At 34.0% G+C, this 22,286-nt stretch overlaps 3 protein-coding genes and 1 pseudogene across 3 annotated transcripts; 3 read left to right on the top strand and 1 right to left on the bottom strand.

Annotated features, from left to right (window-relative positions):
• Positions 1-3,361: 3,361 nt before the first annotated feature.
• LOC145002427 (uncharacterized) lies at positions 3,362-4,190 on the bottom strand. The gene is made up of 2 exons (XM_078961705.1): positions 3,599-4,190; positions 3,362-3,534 (listed from the first exon to the last, which is right to left on the bottom strand). Exons 1-2 carry the CDS (start codon positions 4,188-4,190, stop codon positions 3,362-3,364), a joined length of 765 nt encoding a protein of 254 aa, XP_078817831.1.
• Positions 4,191-5,280: 1,090 nt separating this feature from the next.
• On the top strand, positions 5,281-7,164 carry LOC145002426 (pentatricopeptide repeat-containing protein At2g37310 pseudogene; annotated as a pseudogene).
• Positions 7,165-12,004: 4,840 nt separating this feature from the next.
• LOC145003462 (pentatricopeptide repeat-containing protein At2g37310-like) lies at positions 12,005-14,121 on the top strand. Its single transcript, XM_078962593.1, has one exon. The coding sequence runs from the start codon at positions 12,046-12,048 to the stop codon at positions 14,047-14,049; it is 2,004 nt and encodes a 667-aa protein (XP_078818719.1). The 5' UTR covers positions 12,005-12,045; the 3' UTR covers positions 14,050-14,121.
• A 2,082-nt stretch (positions 14,122-16,203) lies between these two features.
• Positions 16,204-17,212, top strand: SGR9 (RING/U-box superfamily protein). Its single transcript, XM_078961527.1, has one exon. The coding sequence runs from the start codon at positions 16,274-16,276 to the stop codon at positions 17,111-17,113; it is 840 nt and encodes a 279-aa protein (XP_078817653.1). The 5' UTR covers positions 16,204-16,273; the 3' UTR covers positions 17,114-17,212.
• The last annotated feature ends 5,074 nt before the right edge of the window (positions 17,213-22,286 follow it).

Below are 22,286 nucleotides of genomic sequence, written 5' to 3'. Positions count from 1 at the left end.
AACAACCTTGAAATGAAAAGTTGTTAACTTTTTTGTGTTGTAATTTTTTTTATTAAATCTTACAAGACATTGTTATGTTTTCATATTTTAGTTTAGTTTGTAGATTATAACAATGAATTAAGCATTTATATTATAATATTTAGTTTGCGGATTATAACAAGAAATGTTATTTAAAAAAAAACAACAAACTGAACTGAAGTCATGATAATGTTACAACATTTTTGTAACTAATTATTAAACTCAGGGAACTGCAATGGATACTTCTCTTTCTCGTTTGTTATATAGTCATCCCTAATTCTAATTTTATCTTCCAAACGATCCTTTTGCACCATAAGGTGTATGATCTGCTCGTCCTTCTTAGCAATCCATTTTTCGGTCGTTTTGATTGTCTTCTTAGTTTTTTTTATCCATTCTTCATGCTCTTTGATTTTTTTAGGTCTATCCATTCTTGAGCTTGTTTGCATTCCCATGCAATTTCATTATCACGTTGAGTGAGAAGTCGGGATGACTCTTTGTCCTATTCTTGTTGTTCTTCAAGCTTTTTCAATTCTTCAAATATTTCATCAGACGTATATGGGCCTGATGAAGACGGTGTAAAAAAGGGTCGACTGAATCACAGTAGTAACAATCTACTTCGTTGCATGAGCAAATTTCGAAATTTTTTGGGGACCTCATAATAAAGTCGCGATTATAATAAAGTGGTGCTATAAGTGGTATTTATATATACTATTCCATCCGCAAATCATAGTCTAAATGCAACCATTTCGTAGTCAAAGTTGTAATTCATAGTCAAACTTTGAAATGACTACACATTAAAGACAAGTCACTGTAGTAACATGCAAATCGTAGTCAAACTCTTAAATGACAAGACATAAATGATTGTTTGACATGATAAGTCACTGCAGTAACCTCCAAATTATAGCCTTGTATTTATTATTATAAATAGATGTTTAAGCTATACTAACCAAATCATAGTCCTGTATTTATTATTATAAGAAATGTCGTCGAATGCATCAACTTCTTCGAATGAAGTACCTCGTTCCAACTCTGAACGACCGTGGACGACAAACGAGGTGTTGGTTCTAACACGATGCTGGCTAAGTGTTAAGGAGGGTATACCGTTACTTGCTCCACCGCATTGCCTAGTAGGTGATGAATGGACCCACATAACAGCTTTGTTCAACCATGAGATGGGAGAAGGACAACAACGACAACAATCAGATGTTGTTAGTAAATGGATGGATGTAAAGGAAGAAGTCATATGGTTCAGTCGAGCGTGTAATTATGCGAAAAGTACTAGAGTTCGTTGTCGAGATGAGGAAGATTTCTTGGAAGTTGTTAATGATTTTTACATCTTGGAGCGTGAAGGTAGAGACTTTGAATATGAAGACGTTTGGAAGGTTGTTAAAAATAATCAGTATTTCATGTAGTGTGCTCTATTTTACATTATAAATAACCCATGGACCTATTTTTTATTTAAATGCTTTGTTTGTAGTAATGTTTTAAGTTTAATGTTTCGTCTAATGGTTATTAGTTTCATGTTTTAAGTTTAAGGTGTAGAGTTTGAATATTTGTAATGTTTAAAGTTTAATGGTTCATGGATATGTTGTTAGTAATGTATTGTATATTGTCGTTAACACTAATGCAACAACATTTATTTATTAAAATTAAACAGAGGAGGTACTTACAATACAAACGTAATACACGAAAATAACCTAGTACACACCTATTAAATAGAAATACATATTAAACAAATGGGACATATTTCAAAATATTCCAAGGGGCTTAAAACTGGAATTCGGATCCGTCACTTAATGACTTGTACTCCTCCTTAGCAGCTTCAAAGATGACGTCCTCAGAAACATTTAAACGAGCGTCGTCAATTTTGGTATAAAGATCATTGAATAATAGAACTTCAGTTTTCATTTCATACCATCTTGCTAAGATGTCCAGTTCGTCACGGTCGTTTGCTGTAGTCATTCGGTTTTTAGCATTGAAGATATTGGTTAAACGAGTCCAAAACATTGGATTGTTCAACTTATTGGTCTCGTACACATGAATATATGCATGTGTAAGAACCAAGAACTCCTCATTGCTCCATGGTATTGAAATCATATTTAGTGAAATAAAGAGAGTAAATATTCAAAAATAATATACGAATAATTGTAACATCGGTTATTAAAATGTTGTTTTAACTAAAATTCTATTTATAGTAGTTTATACACAATATCGCAGTCCAATCTTCTTATTATGTCTGCAATTCATAGTCCAAGTTAACTGAAGAACGTAGTGTACTAATTGAGAACATAACAGATCACTGTTCAATTTGACAAGCAATTGCATCTGGATGACAGCACAATATACTGCTTCTTGAGTTGACAAACCATTGCATCGAATAACAACACAATACACCGCTACTTGAGTTGACAAGCCATAGTGCTGGGAAAATAACGAGTCGCTATAAATAATTGTTCATACCCTTTTTAATTGTATCAGATTAATTTTTTCCCTTGCAACTATGGACTCACCCGTACCACTTAGATGGAGCAATGAAGAGGAGATTGCTTTAGTTCAAGCTTGGATTGTAACTGTAGAGGACGATTCTCCACCAGGTCCTCCAGAAGTTCGCGCTGGATCATTTTGGTCTCGTGTCTGTCATTTATTTCACCATCAAATGGGGCGTACTCAATATCGAAGAAGAAGAGATGTCAAAGCGGAGTTTTTGGATTTGAAAAAAAAAAAGGTCAAGCATTTTCAACGTATTTATAACGAGCTGGATAATGAACATGAGAATATGGATGAAGACATTCTCATACAGGTGGCTTTGGAACTATATCGTTTCGAATCTGATGGTAGAGAGTTTACCCATGGAGATGTATGGAATCTTTTAAAGAATTTCCCTCACTTTTAATATGCATGTTGGTTAAGTTGTGTGTTTTTCATTAGTTTCGTTGCTTGTTTTTGTATGTGTGTTTTCTCAGTACTTAATAAATCTCCCTTACTTTTAATGTATGTTGTTTCCTCAATGACAGTTAAAAAAGAATTAAGATTACACGTCCATAATCAATTCATTAAAACATTAACCCATAACTAATACATAACATAACATAAAATGCAACATTGTACATAAAATGCAAACAGGGTACATGAATAACTACTTCTTTTAGGGAGGTAACAGAACCACCCTTTCATTTGGAATTTCACAGTGCACATGTGATGGTACAAAATTCACCGACTCATATTCAAATGCAACATGGTACATGACAGCAGAAGACTTATAATCAACCATTTCGTGAATGGATTCAGACGTACGGGTTCTTAGACATGCTATAGTGTGACCACATGGTATACCGCTTTTTTGCTATTTCCCACAACTACATATCCTACGTTCAAATTGTACTTTGTTGGTGCCAAAATTGTTATCAACTTCAAATGTATCCGCATACAAACATTTTGCCACCCAATTATAAGACTTGTTTATCCGCTTTTGAACCTTAATCTCAACATAAGGGTTCACCCCATCAAACAACCTCTCTGCAATATTTGTTAATTTTAAAATAATGATACAAGGAAAAACCAAATATTAGTATAAAGTTACCTGCCACTTCAGCCCGTTCAACATACGTTGTTTGTATCAACGTATTAATTAACTCAATTATCGTTGTTATAGGAAACTCTCGTGTGGATGTGGATATAATTTTCAACATTTCCAGGACATCAATCGATTTAACATTGTAACGTACTTTTGGGAAAAATGCTCGTGTCCATTTTGAAATTGCTATATCGTCAAGACAGAAAACTGGACTCCTAAGCAAGGTGCAAAAAGGTGGTTCCCTACCGACATTTTGCAACCTTTCCAAACACAAATAAAAATCATGAACACTATATGCATTGCATGACTTCCAAAACAACATTTCGACTTCCGTATCATTATGTCCGACAAAATCTTGTATTTTTCTGGCTATATCTTTAGGACAATATCCATGATATGAATCTGGGTAGACACTATGGACAACAAATTCTATTTTATCACATAGGTTTCTTATGAAACCAACCTCTGTATCCTCACCTAAACACTCTTTTAACTTCATCATGAACCATCTCCACGATTCTTCACACTCTAAGGTCCCCAAACCAATTGCTAAGAGTAGGGGTTCATGGTTTCCATCCAAAGCCACTGCGAAGTACATTGTTGTTAGATAGTTGCCAATTAGGGGTAAATAACCCACATATATTAACGGTATCATGCACCTAAGGAAGGTATGAATCTGCATCAAAAACAAACATATATTAGTGATAAGTAAAAAGTAAACGAGATACATTATCATGAAATATTATATAACTCAAGAAACACAAATATGTTATACCACGCAACCTAAAGCCACAAAACAGAATTGAAAGTGGTTGGTATCTGTTTTCTTAATGGCTGTGAAGGTATTAGGATTTGTTCTTTGAAGATTATGCAAGAATATTGGTAGCTGAGAAAAGCTTCTTTCGGTGTAAGTACTCATTTTCACAACCAATGAAAGTGTTTTACAATCATCACACAAATGCAATTATAATTATATTGAAATTAGTGTTTATCTACAGTTCATACTTCATAGTTCAACTTTTTAAATTCATAGTCAAACCAGTTCTTAGATCCATTCGAACCATACACAGTTGAAGTTTTCTAGTATCTCTAAACCAAAAACACACCATCACGCACACTCCGATAAGCCTTAATGGCTCATCTTGCATCCAAATTCGCAATGAGAATCTAGGCCCTTTTAGTTTTTTTTAGGCATCTTTGTCAGAAGAGCGCCTCATATTCTCTTTCTTAATCAAGCAATCTATGTTAATGATATCATTGTGCGAACAACATGTCACCATGCAAACCATCACAAATTGTAGTTGCCACTAGCTCGAAACTAGGCTCAAAATGGTGGTCCACCCATTTTCCGATCACTCCTACTTTAGAATTCCCATCGGATCTCTTCTATATCTAATGGTTACACACCTTAACATTACATGTGTCGCCCAACAAGTATGCTTTCACATGCATGATACCCGTATAGATCAATGTAATGCTTTACAACGAATAATTTAATATTTACAAGTTACTATTATTAGATGTCATTATCTTGTATTTAGATAATTAGCATAAGTTGCATGCACCCTAGGTTTCCTTGGACACCAAGCTAGGGTTGCCGTATTGAATGTATATACACTCATAATCAATGGAAGAGTGAAGGCATAAAGTTCTCGTAACTTGAAACTTTGACGTAAGCTTCAGACCAAATGAAATTCATGAAACTTGTGAAAATTCAAATTCCACCTTCCACTGCACAAACCGTACACCACCACCACCACATCCCCAATGGACTCAGCTACGCCGCATACGGCCGCCTCATCCAACACTGCACCAACCACCGTCTCATCCGCCAAGGCAAGCTCCTCCATGCTAAACTCATCCTCTCCTCCGTTACCCTCAACAACTTCTTGGCTTCAAAATTGATCACTTTTTACTCTAAAACCAGCAAGCTTTTCGAAGCCCAACAGGTGTTCGAACAACTTCCCAATAAGAACACTTTCTCATGGAACGTATTGTTCAGGGGCTACTCCATGAACAAGCATCACACTGATACACTGATGCTTTTTCGGTGTTTCTTATCTGCTTCCTCCATGTCTATAAAACCATATTATTACACTGTTACATGTGTGTTAAAGGCTTTTTCTTCGTTGGGTTATCATAAGTCGAACTTCACTAAAACAATCCATTGTTTTATTATCCGAAACAGGTTAGACTTCGATATCTTCTTTGTAAACGCTTTGATAAAATTCTATTGTAGGTGTAAAGATATGGTTAAAGCAAGAAGCTAGTTTGATCATGCAACTGAGAAAGATCTCGTGTCTTGGAATTTCATGATGGCAGGGTATTCACAAAGAGAGTTATATAATGAATGCAAGGAATTATATTTTAAAATGTTGGACTTGGAAGACATAAGACCGAATGAATTCACAATAATCAGCATCCTGGAAGCATGTGCACAGTCAAACGATCTTGATTTAGGAATGAAAGTTCATAGATTTGTTATAGATAACGATATCAAAACAGATCTCCCGGTTGTTTATCAAGATGTATGCAAAATGTGATAGAATTAGGTACAATGCACATCAACTGTTTGTAGAAATGACTAAGAAAGATGAGATTAGCTATGGCTCTATGATTTCTAGGTACATGCTACATGGTTTTGTAATGGAAGCCATGAATCTTTTCAGGGCAATGAAAAAACCATGTTTGAGTATATGGAATGCTGTGATCTCAGGTCATTTTCAGAACAATATATCAGTATGAAAAGGTAATCAATTTACTAGATGAGATGCAAGAAAACAAATTCAAACCAAACACTGTAACACTTTCAAACATTTTTCCTACACTTTCACATTTATCAAATCTAAAAGGATCAAAAGAGACACATGCGTATGCAATCAGAAACAGTTATGACACAAACATTGATGTAGCATTTCACATCTAGGATTATTGACACCTACACTAAGTTAGGTTTTCTCGATAGAGCCCGCATAGTTTTTGACCGATCAGAAAAGAAAAGTGTAATCATATGGAGATCGATAATTTCAGCATATTCATCACATGGAGATGTAAATACAACTCTTGATCTATTCAATCAATTGACTAAAGAAGGAATATATCCAGATCCTATGATCGTCACATCTGTATTATCAGCTTGTGCTGATCATTCTGGATATGTAAATGAAGCTTTGAGTATATTTAAATGTATAAGGCCTAAATATGGTATTCAGCCTTCAATGGAGGATTATGATTGTATGGTAAGTATTTTGATCAAGGCTTCGAAGCTATATGAAGTTGTGAAGTTGATAGAGGAAATGCCTTTTCAGCCTACTGGAGAAAGGTGGGATGCATTGTTTAAAGAGGCTTGAGATTGTGGTGATGTTGAAATTGGGAGATTTGCTTTTGATCATTTGATTAAATTTAATATTTTCGATACAGAACTTTATCAAAAAATGTTGAATTTATCGAGTGATGGTGATCTTATAAAGAGAATACTGAATTGGGGATTGGGGTTAGTTAGGGGCCAGGTTGTAGGGGTTATAATGTGGATGGCGGATGGTCTTAAATTTTGTAAGATCTTAACCGTTTAATCCGTTTTTTTTTCCGGCGAATTACAGACAGTGAATATTACTTTTTCATAACAATACAAACAATATTCTTTAATTTTATCAACCATGGTTATATTTTAATTTACTAAATGTTTTTAGGGGTGGGGGTGTTTATATAATTAATTCTCCTCTTGCATCTTATTTCCCTAATTATATTTTAAACTTCAAATCTTTTAAGTGTTTAGCTAGTTAATTTATTTCTTTTAATGGGTGTGTAAGTGTAACCGTTGTTGAGGCAAGGGACCAAACGAATACAAAGCTTTGAAATAGTGCTCATGTCTCCAAGTATTGAATCTCGTGGATTAAATCTTTTTTATTTTGGATTTGCGGGATGATTTGTGTAATTACTCCATTTTTTATAATTGGTTGTAAAAAAGAGTTAATTATAGGGAAAATGACTTACCAAGGTAATTAAATTTTCGGTATGTTCACATATAGGCAACTATCTTTTTTTTTTTTTTTTTTTTTTTTTGTATATATCTAGATAACAAATTTGTTGGAAGTGTTCACATATGACCATTATGACCTGCTATAGCAGGTTAAATCCTAGATATGAACACTTTCAACAAGTTCGTTACCTAGATGTGTACAAAATAAATAGTTACCCAAATATGAATAAAACGAAAAGTAAAAATAAATTACATGAATGGTCCCTGTGGTTATTTTTTTAATTCGGATGGTCCTTACTGTTTATTTTTGTTGCGCGTTTGGTCCCTGCTTACCTAAAAAGACTATTTTGCCCTTATTAATTTATTTTTTAATTAATTTTCTTATTTATGTATTTATTTTTTTTATATTTAAAAAAATTAACAGACCCCACATATCTGTATTTCCTCACCATAAACCTCAAACCATTTTTGAGAAATTTAATTCAGATGATCCCTACTGTTTTTTTGTTGCGCGTTTGGTCCTTGTCTTACCTAAAAATACCATTTTGCCCTTACTAATTTATTTTTTTAATTAATTTTCTTATTTATGTATTTATTTTTGATTTATTTAAAAAAAATTAACAGACTCCACATATCTGTATCTCCTCACTATAAATCTGAAACCACGTTTGAGAAATTTAATTTGGGTCTTACCGGTCACCATCCCATCTCTCATCCTCCCTAACTTTTATTTATTTTCCATCTTTAGTGACATCGACGTCTTCACCATCCTTCTTTTTTTGGTACTTCAACTCTTGCGAACCAACACCATAACCTACTGTTTCTTCATCTTTAGTGGTTGTGGTGATTCGATGGAGTTGAAGGACCGAAAAAAGAAGGAATGGTGAAGACGTTGATATCACTAAAGATGGAAAATAAATAGAAGTTGAGGATGATGAGAGATAAGATTGTAAGGAGATACAGATATGTGGGGTCTATTATTTTTTTTTAATATATAAAGTATACATACATAATTAAAAATAATAATAATAATAATAAAGGCACAATAGTCTTTTTAGGTAAGACAAGGATCAAACTCGTAACAAAATTAAACAGTAGGGATCCTCCGAGTTAAAAAATACATTAATTAAAAAATAAACAGTAAAGATCATCCGAGGAGATACAAATATGTGGGGTCTATTATTTTTTTTAACATGTAAAAAATAAATACAGAAATAAGAAAATTAATTAAAAAATAAATTAATAAGGACACAATAGTCTTTTTAGATAAAATAGGGACTAAACACGCAATAAAAATAAACACTAAGGGCCATCCAAGTTAAAAAATAAATTAGAGACAAAAAACATAAATTGCCCCAAACCACAGGGACCATTCGTGTAATTTACTTTTACTTTTCGTTTTTTTCATATTTGGCTAACTATTTTTTTGTACACGTATAGGTAACGAACTTGTTGAAAGTGTTCATATCTAGGATTTAACCTGCTATAGCAGATCATAATGATCATATGTGAACACTTCCAACAAGTTTGTTACCTAGATATGTAAAAATAAAAAATAAAATAACTACCTATATGTGAACATATCAAAAAATTAATTACCTTAATAAATCATTTTCCCAAAAAACTTGTAGTGTCGGTGGAAAAGTCTTAAAAAATATTAAGCGTTCAAGCCTTGTTGCAACAAAACGAATAGTTTAACTTTAAGGGTGGTGCATTCCATGGAATGTATGTAAGTTTGTCGTTCCAAATAAAAGAGTTAATCACAATTTTGGTCCCCACGGTTGGCACTCATTTGCATTTTTGGTTTAAAGTTTTAAGAAATTGATATGAAATATGAATGGTCCTCATAGTTTCAAAATGCATCATGGTTGGTCCTTTTGTCTTACATCATTAGAATTTTCTATTTACTCCTAATGTAAAAAAACATTTTTGTCCTTGGACCAAATTTAATAAAACTTATATACTTCAAGGAGCATTTTCTCCCCAACGCCTTAGACAATGTCCTCATCCGCTTCTGATAACTCTAATGCCACCCACCTTTGGTGCCTCTCTTACCATCATTACCCTCACCTCCATCATATGCCACCACCTCGACTCCCTTCGTCTTCTTCTCTTTCTCTTCCATTACCGCCACCTCTTTGCCCCCACCTATTGGTTCCCTGATATTCATTCAGTGGCGGATCCAGAACGAAATCTAACTGCGGTCCATTATTGATTAAAAAAAATACATACCAGTATAAAATTGTGAAAAATTTTAAAAAATTGGGTTATTTTCATAAAAAAAATATCAATAGGGGTATTTGATGTAAAAGTGGGGACCTAAGAGGAGCTTTTTAGTAAAAATCAGATTTTTTTAAAGGGTTTTATAGTACTAAATGTGGTGGGACCCACCTCCAAGTGGGGCCATGCACCCCACTTGAAGTGGCTGCCTCCACCACTGGTGTCACTACACATGAGCCACCACTATTGCCTCACATCTACCATTACACTATGACGTCGCCACCATCTCACCCAAGCACCTCTCTCTCTCTCTCTCTCATGTGGATGTAGATACGCGAATCCCCAACCCCTTTTCCTTTAACATGAAACTCCAATGATGATGTTGGTGGTCATGCTCGCACCCATAATAGCATCGTCACCCCCATCTCCTTCATCTACTTCTTCCTCTCATGTCGCTTCAAGACCGACTACGACTTCCCTCCTCTTTCTTCGTCATATTTGGCCCTCCTTCACTTCCACTGTCTTATTTCGTCATTAATGTGTTGGATTACAGTCTGAAATTAAGATCGGCATCAATATTGTGCTAAAAATTTCAACCGACTTTGGTACCAAGAATTTGAAATGAAGATCGATTATGGAGTTCATTCTTGCCCCTTAGACCCAAGATGTACATACACTTTCACCTTTCACTTTTTTTTGCGTACATTATCGCCACCTCATTTTCCCTCGTGTATCCCTTCGATCTTCAAAACCCATTCATTTTTCACTTCCTTTCACCTTTTTATTTTTAAAAAAATATATATTTTTATACTAATATTATACTTTTTTTCAGGCAATTAAAAACCATAAATTTTAATATACTTTTTCTTTTGTAATTTTCTAATTTTATATATATATATATATATATATATATATATATATATATATATATATATATATAATTTAATAAAAACTAGAAAAAAAAATTACAAAAACCGCCATGGACTAATAGAAACAAGAGAGAGAACGGGATAAGATGCCTACACTCCATTTTCTTTTACCTTAAACCACACCTAGAATGTGGTATTCGTGGACAAGATTCGCCAAACTGCGTGATGCGGTTAAGACCACGCCCGTCCAACCTTAGCATTTTTGTAAACTAATTATGAAGCATGAATTTAATCGGTGGGAATTAATTCTCAAAAATTGTTAGATTAAAGTAGGGGTGTGCGCAGTGCGGTTTGGTGCGGTTTCGAGTCAAAACCGCAAACCGCACCGCATATGCGGTTTGAATATTTTAGAAACCGCAAACCGCACCACAGATGTTCAAAACCGTGTGATGCGGTGCGGTTTGATGCGGGCGGTTTATGCGGTTTAGTTGCGGTTTGTGCGGTTTGATGAGTTGTTCAACATTATATCTATCAAAAAACCAAAAACCCGACCGGGTTAAAAAAATTGATTGCTTTCATTTTATAAAAACAAATACAATTTTCGAGTTAAATCGTTTTTAATAAATTGTGACTCATGCTACTATAGTTTTGTATGTATCATTGTTATTGTTTTATATTGCCGTTATAGTTGCTATATTCTTGTAAACATGAGATCTTAATCTAATAGTGATTTAATGTTATATTATAGATATTTGATTATTGTAAGAAAAATATATACATAATTTCTAAATCGTGATTTGAAGTTATAAAAAAGTAAAGAAAAAAAAGTATGTATATATATATATATATATATATATATATATATATATATATATATATATATATATATATATATATATATATATAACATGCGGTGCGGTTTGAACCGCAGTTTTATAAATACAAACCGCAAAATACACCGCATAGTGCGGTTTGATAAAATGATGAACCGCAAACCGCACCACGAAATTCTAAACCGCATTATGCGGTGCGGTTTGGTGCGGTGCGAGCGGTTTGTGCGGTTTATGCGGTTTTTTGCACAGCCCTAGATTAAAGTTAGTAATTTCAATTTGGTTTTTGATTTTAAGATAGATATTTGAATGCGGTGGTGGTGTTGGCATTTTTAGTTGGTTGTGGTGGTGGACGACTGTCTTAGGTGGTCGTGCGCAATCATTTTAGACGCGTAATGAGAAAATATTTTAAAAAAACAGTTCTAATAAAAAAGATAACGAAAAAAATGAAGGTCAAAATAAGAATAAAATAATTTACCATGACTTAACATTACTCTTCTAACTAGCAGTATCATTATATTTTCAGAAACTTGATGGGAGCATAGGCCCAAACTAATGAGATTCACAAAATTTCTGCAAATTCAAATTCCACCCGCCACTGCGCAAACCATTCACCACCACCTCCCGAATGGACTCAACTACGCCGCATACGGCCGCCTCATCCAACACTGCACCAACCACCGTCTCATCCGCCAAGCTAAGCTCCTCCATGGCAAACTCATTCTCTCCTCCGTCACCCTCGATAACTTCTTGGCTTCAAAACTCATCACTTTTTACTCTAAAACCAACAACCTTTTCGAAGCCCACAAGGTGTTCGACCAAATTCTCAACAAGAACACTTTCTCTTGGAACGCATTGCTCATGGGCTACTCAATGAACAACAAGCACCCAGATACACTGAAGCTTTTCCGGAGTTTCTTATCTGCCTCTTCGATGTCTGTAAAACCAGATAATTACACTGTTACATGTGTGTTAAAAGCTTTGTCCTCGTTGGGTTATGAATCAAGCTTCGCTAAAACATTTCACTGTTATATCATCCGGAACGGGTTAGATTCCGATATCTTTGTGGTAAATGCTTTGATAACTTTCTACTGTAGGTGTGATGAGATTGATACAGCAAGAACGTTGTTTGATCTTACACCTGATAAAGATCTCGTCTCCTGGAATTCAATGATGGCAGGGTATTCACAAGGAGGATTCTACGAAAAATGCAAAGAATTATATTCAAAGATTTTAAGCTTGGAAGACATAACACCAAATGAGTTCACAGTAATCAGCATCCTCCAAGCATGTGCACAGTCGAACGATCTAAATTTAGGTATGAAAGTTCATAAATTTGTGATAGACAATCAAATCCAAACAGATCTTCCAGTTTGCAATGCGTTCATCACAATGTTTGCCAAATGTGGCAGTTTGGACTACGCTCACCAACTGTTCGATGAAATGTCTGAGAAAGATGAGATTAGCTATGGCTCTATAATATCAGGGTACATGCTACATGGCTTTGTAGACAAAGCCATGAAGCTTTTCAGGGAAATGAAAACACCAGGTTTGAGTACATGGAATGCTGTAATCTCAGGTCATTTTCAGAACAATCAGTATGAAAAGGTAATCGATTTACTCCATGAGATGCAAGAAAACAGATTCAAACCAAACACTGTAACACTCTCAAACATTTTTCCTACACTTTCACATTTATCAAATCTAAAAGGATCAAAAGAAACACACGCATACGCAATCAGAAACAGTTATGACACAAACATCTATGTAGCAACAGGGATTATCGACACCTATGCTAAATTAGGTTTTCTCAATGGGGCCCACATAGCTTTTAACCAATCAGAAAAGAGAAGTGTAATCATCTGGACATCAATAATCTCAGCATATTCTTCACATGGTGATGTAAACTCAACACTTGATCTATTCAATCAAATGATAAAAGAAGGCATATATCCAGATCCTGTGACATTCACATCTGTATTATCAGCTTGTGCTCATTCTGGATATGTAAATGAAGCTTTTAGGGTATTTGAAAGCATGTTACCTAAATACAATATTCATCCATCCATGGAGCATTATGCATGTATAGTAGGTGTTTTAACTAGGGCTTTGAAGCTACATGAAGCTGTGGAGTTCATAAAGAAAATGCCTTTTGAAGGTAGTGAAAAAGTTTGGGGTGCATTGCTTCATGGGGCTTCGGTTTGTGGTGATGTTGAAATTGGGAAACTTGCTTTTGATCATTTGTTTGAAATTGAGCCTGAAAATACAGGAAATTATGTAATAATGGCAAATTTATATTCACAAGCTGGGAGATTTGAAGAGGCTGAAAATGTTAGGGTGATGTTGAATAAATTTGGGTTGAAAAAGATTGCGGGTTGTAGTTGGATTGAAACGCCAGGTGGCATGCAAAGTTTTATAGCTAAAGATTTATCGAATGAAAGAAGTGATGAAATGTATGTGATTTTGGATGGATTATTTAACTTGATGAAAGAAGAAAGTGAAGATTTTTATGAGGGAAGTGATTGTTGTTTGGAATCAAATCATTTGATCATAGTATAGAGATAAAGTTTTTATATTTTTGCTATTATATATATATAATATGTTACCTTGTGGAGTTAAGTTATATCATGATCTTGTCATCATAAAAATCGCATGTATGTGGAAAGTGACATGTCATCATAATTCAAATCATTATCAAGAGGTTACTTATTGCTATAAAAATTATTTGAAAAGCAAGAAAAAATAAACGTACAACGTTATAACAAAGGAAAAATAAAATAAAAAATGGATTGTTATTTCTTACATTTAGTTGTAATTATTGATTTTGCAACCCAAAATATTAAAATTTAGAATCACACATGATTTTTTGGGATGTGTAGGCTGCAAATACCGATGCGTAATTTAGTAATTTTTCAACTAACAATCACACATATTCCCATATAAGTTGTCACTAGTTTACAACATTTATCCATTATTAATGCTTTTAATGTAGGGACAATAGGATGTATGCATGGGCCAAATTGTATTTTATTCACTTGTGATTGTTTTATTAGTAAAATAAGAGAATGAAAAGAACATACATTGCCAATTGCCAAACATGCTACTTTTAGACAAACACTTGTCGACAAAATTTCAACATTTCCAGCCACTCCCTTCCATTCTACTCCATCACTTCACACTCTCAAAAGTCTTCCTTTACACACACACACACAAACATATATGTATCGATGTATGTAGTAAATTACAAATTCGGTTCTGAGTATTTCTGATTTTTGCAAATTGAATCCCATTTTTGTTTTTTTTGTTTTGCAATTTTAGTCCTTATTGGAGGTTTTTGTAACGGTTTTGGTCACTATTTATTGCTATTTTTGGTGCAAAAAATACTCATTTTATTTGGAATGGAGATCAAAAGTTACAAAAACCTCAAACAATGATCAAAATGATATATATATATATATATATATATATATATATATATATATATATATATATATATATATATATATATATATATATATATATATATATATTTGAGACCAAAATTTAAAAAATAGGCTATACTTAGAACCAAAATTTTATTTTCTCTTAAATATGTTATTATTATTATTAGAGTAATTTATATTTTTGCTACTTGAATATCAATTGAGGTTATTGTAACACTTTTGATCCTGTAAAAGATTATTTTGTCCCCGAGTATAACTCATTTTTTCAATTTGGTCCAAAATACATAGTTATTACTGGAGTAAAAATGTTACACAACCTCAAAAATTAAAAAAAATAATAAAATAAAATTAAAAAATTGAGACTAAAATTGAAAAAAAAAAAAATCGGCTATACTTAGAACCAATATGTTATTTACTCTTAAATATATTATTATTATTTTTAGAGTAAATTATATTTTTGCTGAGTTTTCAATTGAGATTATCGTAAAACTTTTGGTCCTGTAAAAGGATTATTTTGTCCTACTTTTTCAATTTGGTCCAAAATATATAGTTATTACTTAGATTATGGAGTAAAAATGTTACACAACCTCAAATAAGACCAAAATTTCCAAAAAAAAAAAAAAAAAAAAAAAAAAAAAAAAAAAAAAGACCCTTAAAAAAAACTTTTAGCACCAAAACTGAGAAAATCAACTATATTCAGGGACAAAAAATATAATTTACTCTATTTTTTAGAAAATCTTCAACAAGAAATCGTTCCAATGTTAAAACTATTCAAATCTCACGACTTCACATCTTGAGCACATAATTACCTTTATGTGATCGTTCAATTAATGATTTTATACGAAATTCGAAAATTCCTCCGAGAATAACATTTCATATACATATAAATCAAAATTTCATTTTAACAGTTTGATGCAAAACTTTCACATGAACATGGAGTAAATTTATGAATTTATGACCACATATAGTCCTCCCACTACATTCTCAAAAGCATATTGGTGTACTATATCAGTACATATTATTATTTCACCTCTTTTACTTTTCACAAATAATGAAACCTTACTTTTAATGCAAAATGGTATCCAATGACAGATCATTACATATATTTACATTAGTTGCTCTAAAAAACAAGGTAGTATAGTACATGTTTTAATGCGTAGAACACAAGTTTGTAATGCAAGACAACAAATGATCCTAATTCCCTAAAATTCTAGATTTTTTTTTTATAGAACTAATCAATTAGAGCCCACCATAAATTTAACAAACACTCTTCCCCACACACGTAACTACTTGAATAAAACCCCTTATCTCTTTTTCTTCTTTTGGCACATGATCCCGTAATGGAAGAGAAGACCACCGGAAGTACAATCATGGCAGCACTCTCCACCCTCACCCCGCCACAAATCTCCTCCCTGACCACCACCATCTCCGCCCTCTTCCACCTCCACCACCGTCGTCTCTCCTCCCTCCTCTCCTCCCACACCCTCTTCTCCCTCTCCCTCCACCACCTCCACACCCTCTCCCTCAACCAAAAATCCCTCCTCATTGCCCGCCACCTCTTATCAATCCTCTCCCACCTCTCCCACTTCCTCCACCCCAAAACCGCCGGATCACCACCAAACAACACCACCATGGTCAACGTCAACCACCGTGACCTTGACTCTGTTCTCCTGTTACTCCTTCTATGTGAACTCCATCAACATGATCCGGAATCACTCAAGACATTGTCGCCGGAAAAGTGGCGGGAGTCGCTTTCCGGTTATGTCTCCACCACCATGTTGACTCTCTCCGGCATTGGGTTCTCCGACAGTGAAACGTTGAGGAAATATGTTGAAGTGGTGACAAGGTGCCGGAAGTTTGTGGAGGTGATGGGTGGTGGTGGAGATGGGAAGGAAGGGAGAGAGGTGGCGGCGTCTGTGGCGGCGGTGGTGGCACTGCCGTCGGTGGAGGTGGAGCAAGGAGGAAAAGAGTGTGTTGTGTGTAAAGAAGAGATGAGGGAAGGGAGAGATGTGTGTGAATTGCCTTGTGAACATCGGTTTCATTGGATGTGTATATTGCCATGGTTGATTAAGAGGAACACGTGTCCTTGCTGCCGCCATCAGCTGCCGACTGATGATGTGTACGGCGAGCTTGAGCGGCAGTGGGCGGTTCTTGTGAAAATAAGTGATGGTTATTATTAGATTTTTTTTATATGAAAATTAAGAATTATAATTTTTCTTCCTTAGACATCTAACAATGTGTTGCATGTTAAGCATAATACTACTCGTTGATTTTGTTAATTGCTTGTTTTTTTTAATATTTAAGAGCTTAATGAGTTAAGTATTTAGTCTGAACAACTGTAATGTGTTTCTTACTTTTCTTTCTATTTAATATGGACATGTTGACTTAATAGATTAAGTCAAAAAAACATGTATTAAGACGTCAACCATATTTTTCTTCTTAACGTTAAAATTGATGATCGGTGTTAGACTGTTAGTATTGTGTGAAAACAATTAAAATTTAGTATAAAATTGTCATCTGACTTTTTTTTGTGAAATATTTAAGGAAACTTTATACAGATAAGAGTTTATCCATGCCGACGTCAAATTAAAATTAATATGGAAAAAGAGAAAAACAACATTCTAAGAAGGGTCTTATTATTCTTTAATATCCACAAATTTTGTATAACTTAAAAGGTAGGGGATGGGTGATTATTGAATATCATTATCAACATATATGTGGTACTTGTAGAGATTTTAATGCACAATGGTGATCGAGTATGTTGATTGGAATGTTACATCTTATATTAAATACAATGATGTGATTAGCAAATTGTACGTTATGCTTAAAAAGTCGTACACAAAACCAGAACATAGTCTACGTGGTGACACTAAAATGTTGACATATCTTGTTTATATTACATGGCATATAGCACACCAATGGATGAGCGTTTGGCTGTTAGCGGCTTGTGTGTAGAGAGTATCATGTGGTAGGCATTTTTATGCACTTAAACGGGTAAAATACATAGAATGGCAAGTCTCTTTTGTTTTGGAGCTTCAAACCATTTATAAATCATATTTCAAATTATTATTTTTTTTACTTCATATTTTATGTCTAATTTCTACTACGAATAGCTAGTGTTATTGTTTTTGTTGAAACTAATTGAAATATGTGTATATTTTAGGTTTGAAATCGTTAGTTAACATGACTTGGTTCCATATAAGCATATAAAATATACTATGAATCTATGATTATATTTAGACAAGAAGTTTCATGCTCATTGATTTGAGTTTAAGAACATTGGATACAAAATGATCAAAATCAACTTACATTAATTACTTTAATAGATTATAACAAAATGATCAAAATCAACGTACATTAAATACTTTATGAGATCATAACTAAATCAAGTCCTTGAACCCATCATGGAAGTTTACTCTTAAGGTGTTTGGAACAATTTTTCTTGATGTATTTGGTCCACCATGTCCATCATAGACCCCGATAAGCATGCAAAGGTTGTGACTTCAATGAACTCAATGTTCATGATTCAACTTGCATATGCCACTCTAAAAATTGTTTAACTAGATTTTCTCATTGAAATTAACCACTTAAATGAGACCACATATCATGATATTGTCGTCATGAATCATGATAATTAAGAGTCTTGCGGTTGTGGTGCAAAATTTCATATAGGAGGTTCAAAGTTCAAAACTTGAATACCTAAATATTATTGGTGTTGTGCGATTTATCCCCACGTGATGGCAAGTGAGGAGGGTTTTATATTAAGCGATTTACCATTTTTTTAGATCTTTATCCACAACAATCTATCCATTCATTTTGTATTTATACCTAATTAACATGAAGATATAATTGACGAGGAAACCATAATCTTATATGGCATCAAAGTTTCTTTTCTAAACGGTAGTTTTTCGAAACATGTGTCACTCTAAAAGCTGTTAGATTAACTGTCTAATGTCTTAACTAAATTAATATAGTTTTAGTGAATAAAATAAAGTCATTTTTAGTTGGGTTGCCCTCATAACCAGGAAATACCTTGATATATTAATTAAAAGAGAGATAAATAATTTATTAATATATTATATGATTAACATATTAATTAGAAATAGTTAATAATTAACTAAAAATTAATCCGAATTAATTAGAAATAATTTTAGGTTAAGTAGAACTGATTAAAATGTGCAATGGGTGAATTGCAATTATTCAATAGTTGAGCAAGAAATGCAATTGTAGATCCTTCCTTGCCTGGACGGTTTTAAGGAGTGTCCAGAAGGATTTCGGAAGTCTCCGGAATCAAATAAGGAAACTATATTTGAATCAAATTAAAATACTATTATTTTTATATTTAAATATGAGATTTCGGGGTTATTTGACAACTATGTAAACAATCACAACCCTTATGAAAACTGATGCCTCACCCTCTCATAAGCAATCATATATATATATATATATATATATATATATATATATATATATATATATATATATATATATATCAATAACGATCATAGGGTTTTGGGTGCGACGTTGTGACTTTCTCATGGAAGTATGTCATCAAGATACAACACCAAGAAAGTCACTATTGTCCCACTAGCCTTGACATACACACATGAGTCATCGTTACTACTAGAAAAACCAAACTCTTTAACATTCTCATGAAATATTCCAGCTGCGAGATGCTTGTTTCAATCCATAAATGGATTTCTCAAACTTACACACTTTTTCAGGAAACTTGTCATGTACAAAACCCTATGGCTGACTCATGTAAACATCCTCAGTGAAATTCTCATTTAGGAATTAGGATAGTGGTCTTAACATCCATTTTCCATATTTCATAATCATGAAACGTTGTTATTGCTAGCATAATCCTGATAGACTTTATCTTAGCCACTGGTGAGAAGGTCTCATCATAACCAAACCCATGGGTTTGAGTAAATCCCATTACAACCAGTCGTGCCTTGAATGTGTGCACATTTCCATCCATTATGGTCTTCTTCTTAAAGAACTATTTGCACCTTACTATCTTTCGACCTGGTACGTGATCAACCAACTTCCAAAATTGGTTATCATATATAGGTTGGATCTCTCTATCCATTGCCTTTATCCACTTGGCAGCCTTAGGTCTCGCCATCACTTCCTTGTATTTGGTTGGCTCATCTAAATTTATTAGTGTGTCATCACTGATAAACATGTGACCATCTAATGTTATATGGAAACCATATAATGAAGGTGGCATGTTAACCCTGCTGGATCAAAGAAGAGGTAATGAATTGTCAATGGGCTCAACAGGAGTCTCATCCTCTAGTTGAGAGCTCGTATCTTTTATGGTTCCTTTTATTGGTTGGCTCTTAAATATCTTCAAGTTCAATTGAACTCCCAATGTTCTCTTTGAATATGAGCTCTCTATTGCGCTAAGGACTCCCCTTCGAGCTACAAAGACCACGTTCTCACTAGGTCTGTTGAATAAGTATCCAAGAGACTTCTATGGGTAGCAAATGAAAATACATGTATCGGCTATGGGTTCTATTTTCTCATGAGTTTCTCGTGTCACGAGAGCCTCACAACTCCAGACCTTGATATGTGCCAACGAGGGAATTTTTCGTATTCACACCTCGTGAGGAGTTTTGGAAACCTTCTTAGTAGGAAAAAGACTTAGGATATGGGCGATTGTATCTAAGGCATACCCCTATAAAGAAATAGGAAGTGAAGCTCGACTTGTCATGGAACGAACCATGTCTAACAAGGTTCGATTTCTCCTCTTAGCCACACCATTAAGTTGTGGTTTCCTAGGAGGAGTCAATTATGAAACTATTCCACATTCCTTGAGGTAGTCGTGGAAATCAATACTAAGATACTCTCAGCCTCCATTAGATAGGAGCATCTTTATCTTCCTCCCCAATTGATTCTTAACCTCGTGTCTAAACTCTTTGAACTTTTCAAAGGTTTCAGATTTATGATAGATCAAGTAGAGTAGATATATCCATATCTACTATAATCATTCTTAAACGTCATGTAGTATCGATTTGCATCCCTTGTAGTAGATTTGAAGGGTCCACATACATCAATATGCATAAGATCCAACAATCCTTCACCACTTTCACATGTTCTATTGAATGGTGATTTTGTCATCTTACCCAAAAGACAAGTCTCACATTCATCATCTGTCCTTAAGTCAATTGATAACAACACTCCATCCTTTGGGAGTTGGGTGATGCATTTCTTGTTAATGTGCCTAAATCAACAATGCCACAAACATGCTTTGTGTACACCATTAGACGAATCAATATGAAATATACTATTGCCTAAGTTATTGTGACAACCTGAAAATTTCTATTCGATAAAGCCAATCAATCCAATCAAATGTTAGACTTGTTTATGCTATCTTTTAGCATTGTTAAGGGTCTGTTTGAGTGTTCTAAGCCTAGTACACTTAAGGATTGTGTGTATGGGTGCGTCAGCTTAAGTTCATTGGGTTGCAAAAGAGCCGAAATCTCCATCACAAGGAGTTTACGACTGCAAACTAGAGTTTACGACCGTAAACTCTTGGTGGCCGTGAAATCTCTATGATAAGTGTAGATTTCCTTCATTTGTTCTTCATTTCTCACATATTCAAGTCAAGAAAAGTCATTCTCTCTCAAGTATCATCAAGAAAACTCCGATTTATCTTCATTTTTGTAAGTGATTCTTCCATTGTTTCTTAATATCCTTCTTGATCTTGTAAAACCCTTTGATTTCATCCATGAATTCAACTCTTTTAGGTTAGATCTTCAAATCACCAACCTTCTCACCAATAGCACCAAGAACACCAAGAACATCCACTTGTTCTTGGGCTGTGAATCAAGATCCAATATCATCTTGTTATCCATTAGAATCTCTTGTATCCTCATAAGAAAAACACCCTATAAGCATGAATCAAGATCCAAAATGCATCATATTCAAGTGTTTACACTTGTAAACACTTCTTGAGGTCATAAAATCAAGTGTGTGGCCGTAAACTCCCTTTCATACAATCACATGTGATTGTAACACTTCATTTCGAGTGTTTCCTAGTCCCTAAGGTTGTTTCCTTGCATGTTAGTTGTTTTAAATACTAATTACATGCCTATATATGCCATTATATGTCATTTAGGACTCGTTCGTGTCTCGAGAATTCATTCGTGGAAATCTCATCCTTACACGAATCTTTAACTGAATCACCTACATAAGGTGAATTCTGATGGGTTTTGAGCACTACATCATTCCTATGGTGTACATGCAAACCCTAAAGCTTTGGATCTAGTTTGTCTAATAAACATGCAATAATCATCCAAAGCCATAAACCCTAGATCTAGCATACAATAACCAATATTATCATAA

Source organism: Lactuca saligna, chromosome 6, assembly GCF_052625555.1.
Source record: "Lactuca saligna cultivar CGN05327 chromosome 6, ASM5262555v1, whole genome shotgun sequence".
NCBI classification, from domain to species: domain Eukaryota; kingdom Viridiplantae; phylum Streptophyta; class Magnoliopsida; order Asterales; family Asteraceae; genus Lactuca; species Lactuca saligna.
The sequence above is the reverse complement of the archived record's forward strand: the minus strand, read 5'-3'. Positions and strand labels throughout refer to the sequence as shown.

Bases quoted from the DNA above. Each gene is read 5' to 3' on its own strand.
- SGR9 (XM_078961527.1), top strand. From the start codon at position 16,274: ATGGAAGAGAAGACCACCGGAAGTACAATCATGGCAGCACTCTCCACC.
- LOC145003462 (XM_078962593.1), top strand. From the start codon at position 12,046: ATGAGATTCACAAAATTTCTGCAAATTCAAATTCCACCCGCCACTGCG.
- LOC145002427 (XM_078961705.1), bottom strand. From the start codon at position 4,190: ATGTACTTCGCAGTGGCTTTGGATGGAAACCATGAACCCCTACTCTTA. The intron at 3,535-3,598 runs GTAACTTTATAC...CAAATATTGCAG, and splicing joins TGAACGGGCTGAAGTGGCAG to AGAGGTTGTTTGATGGGGTG.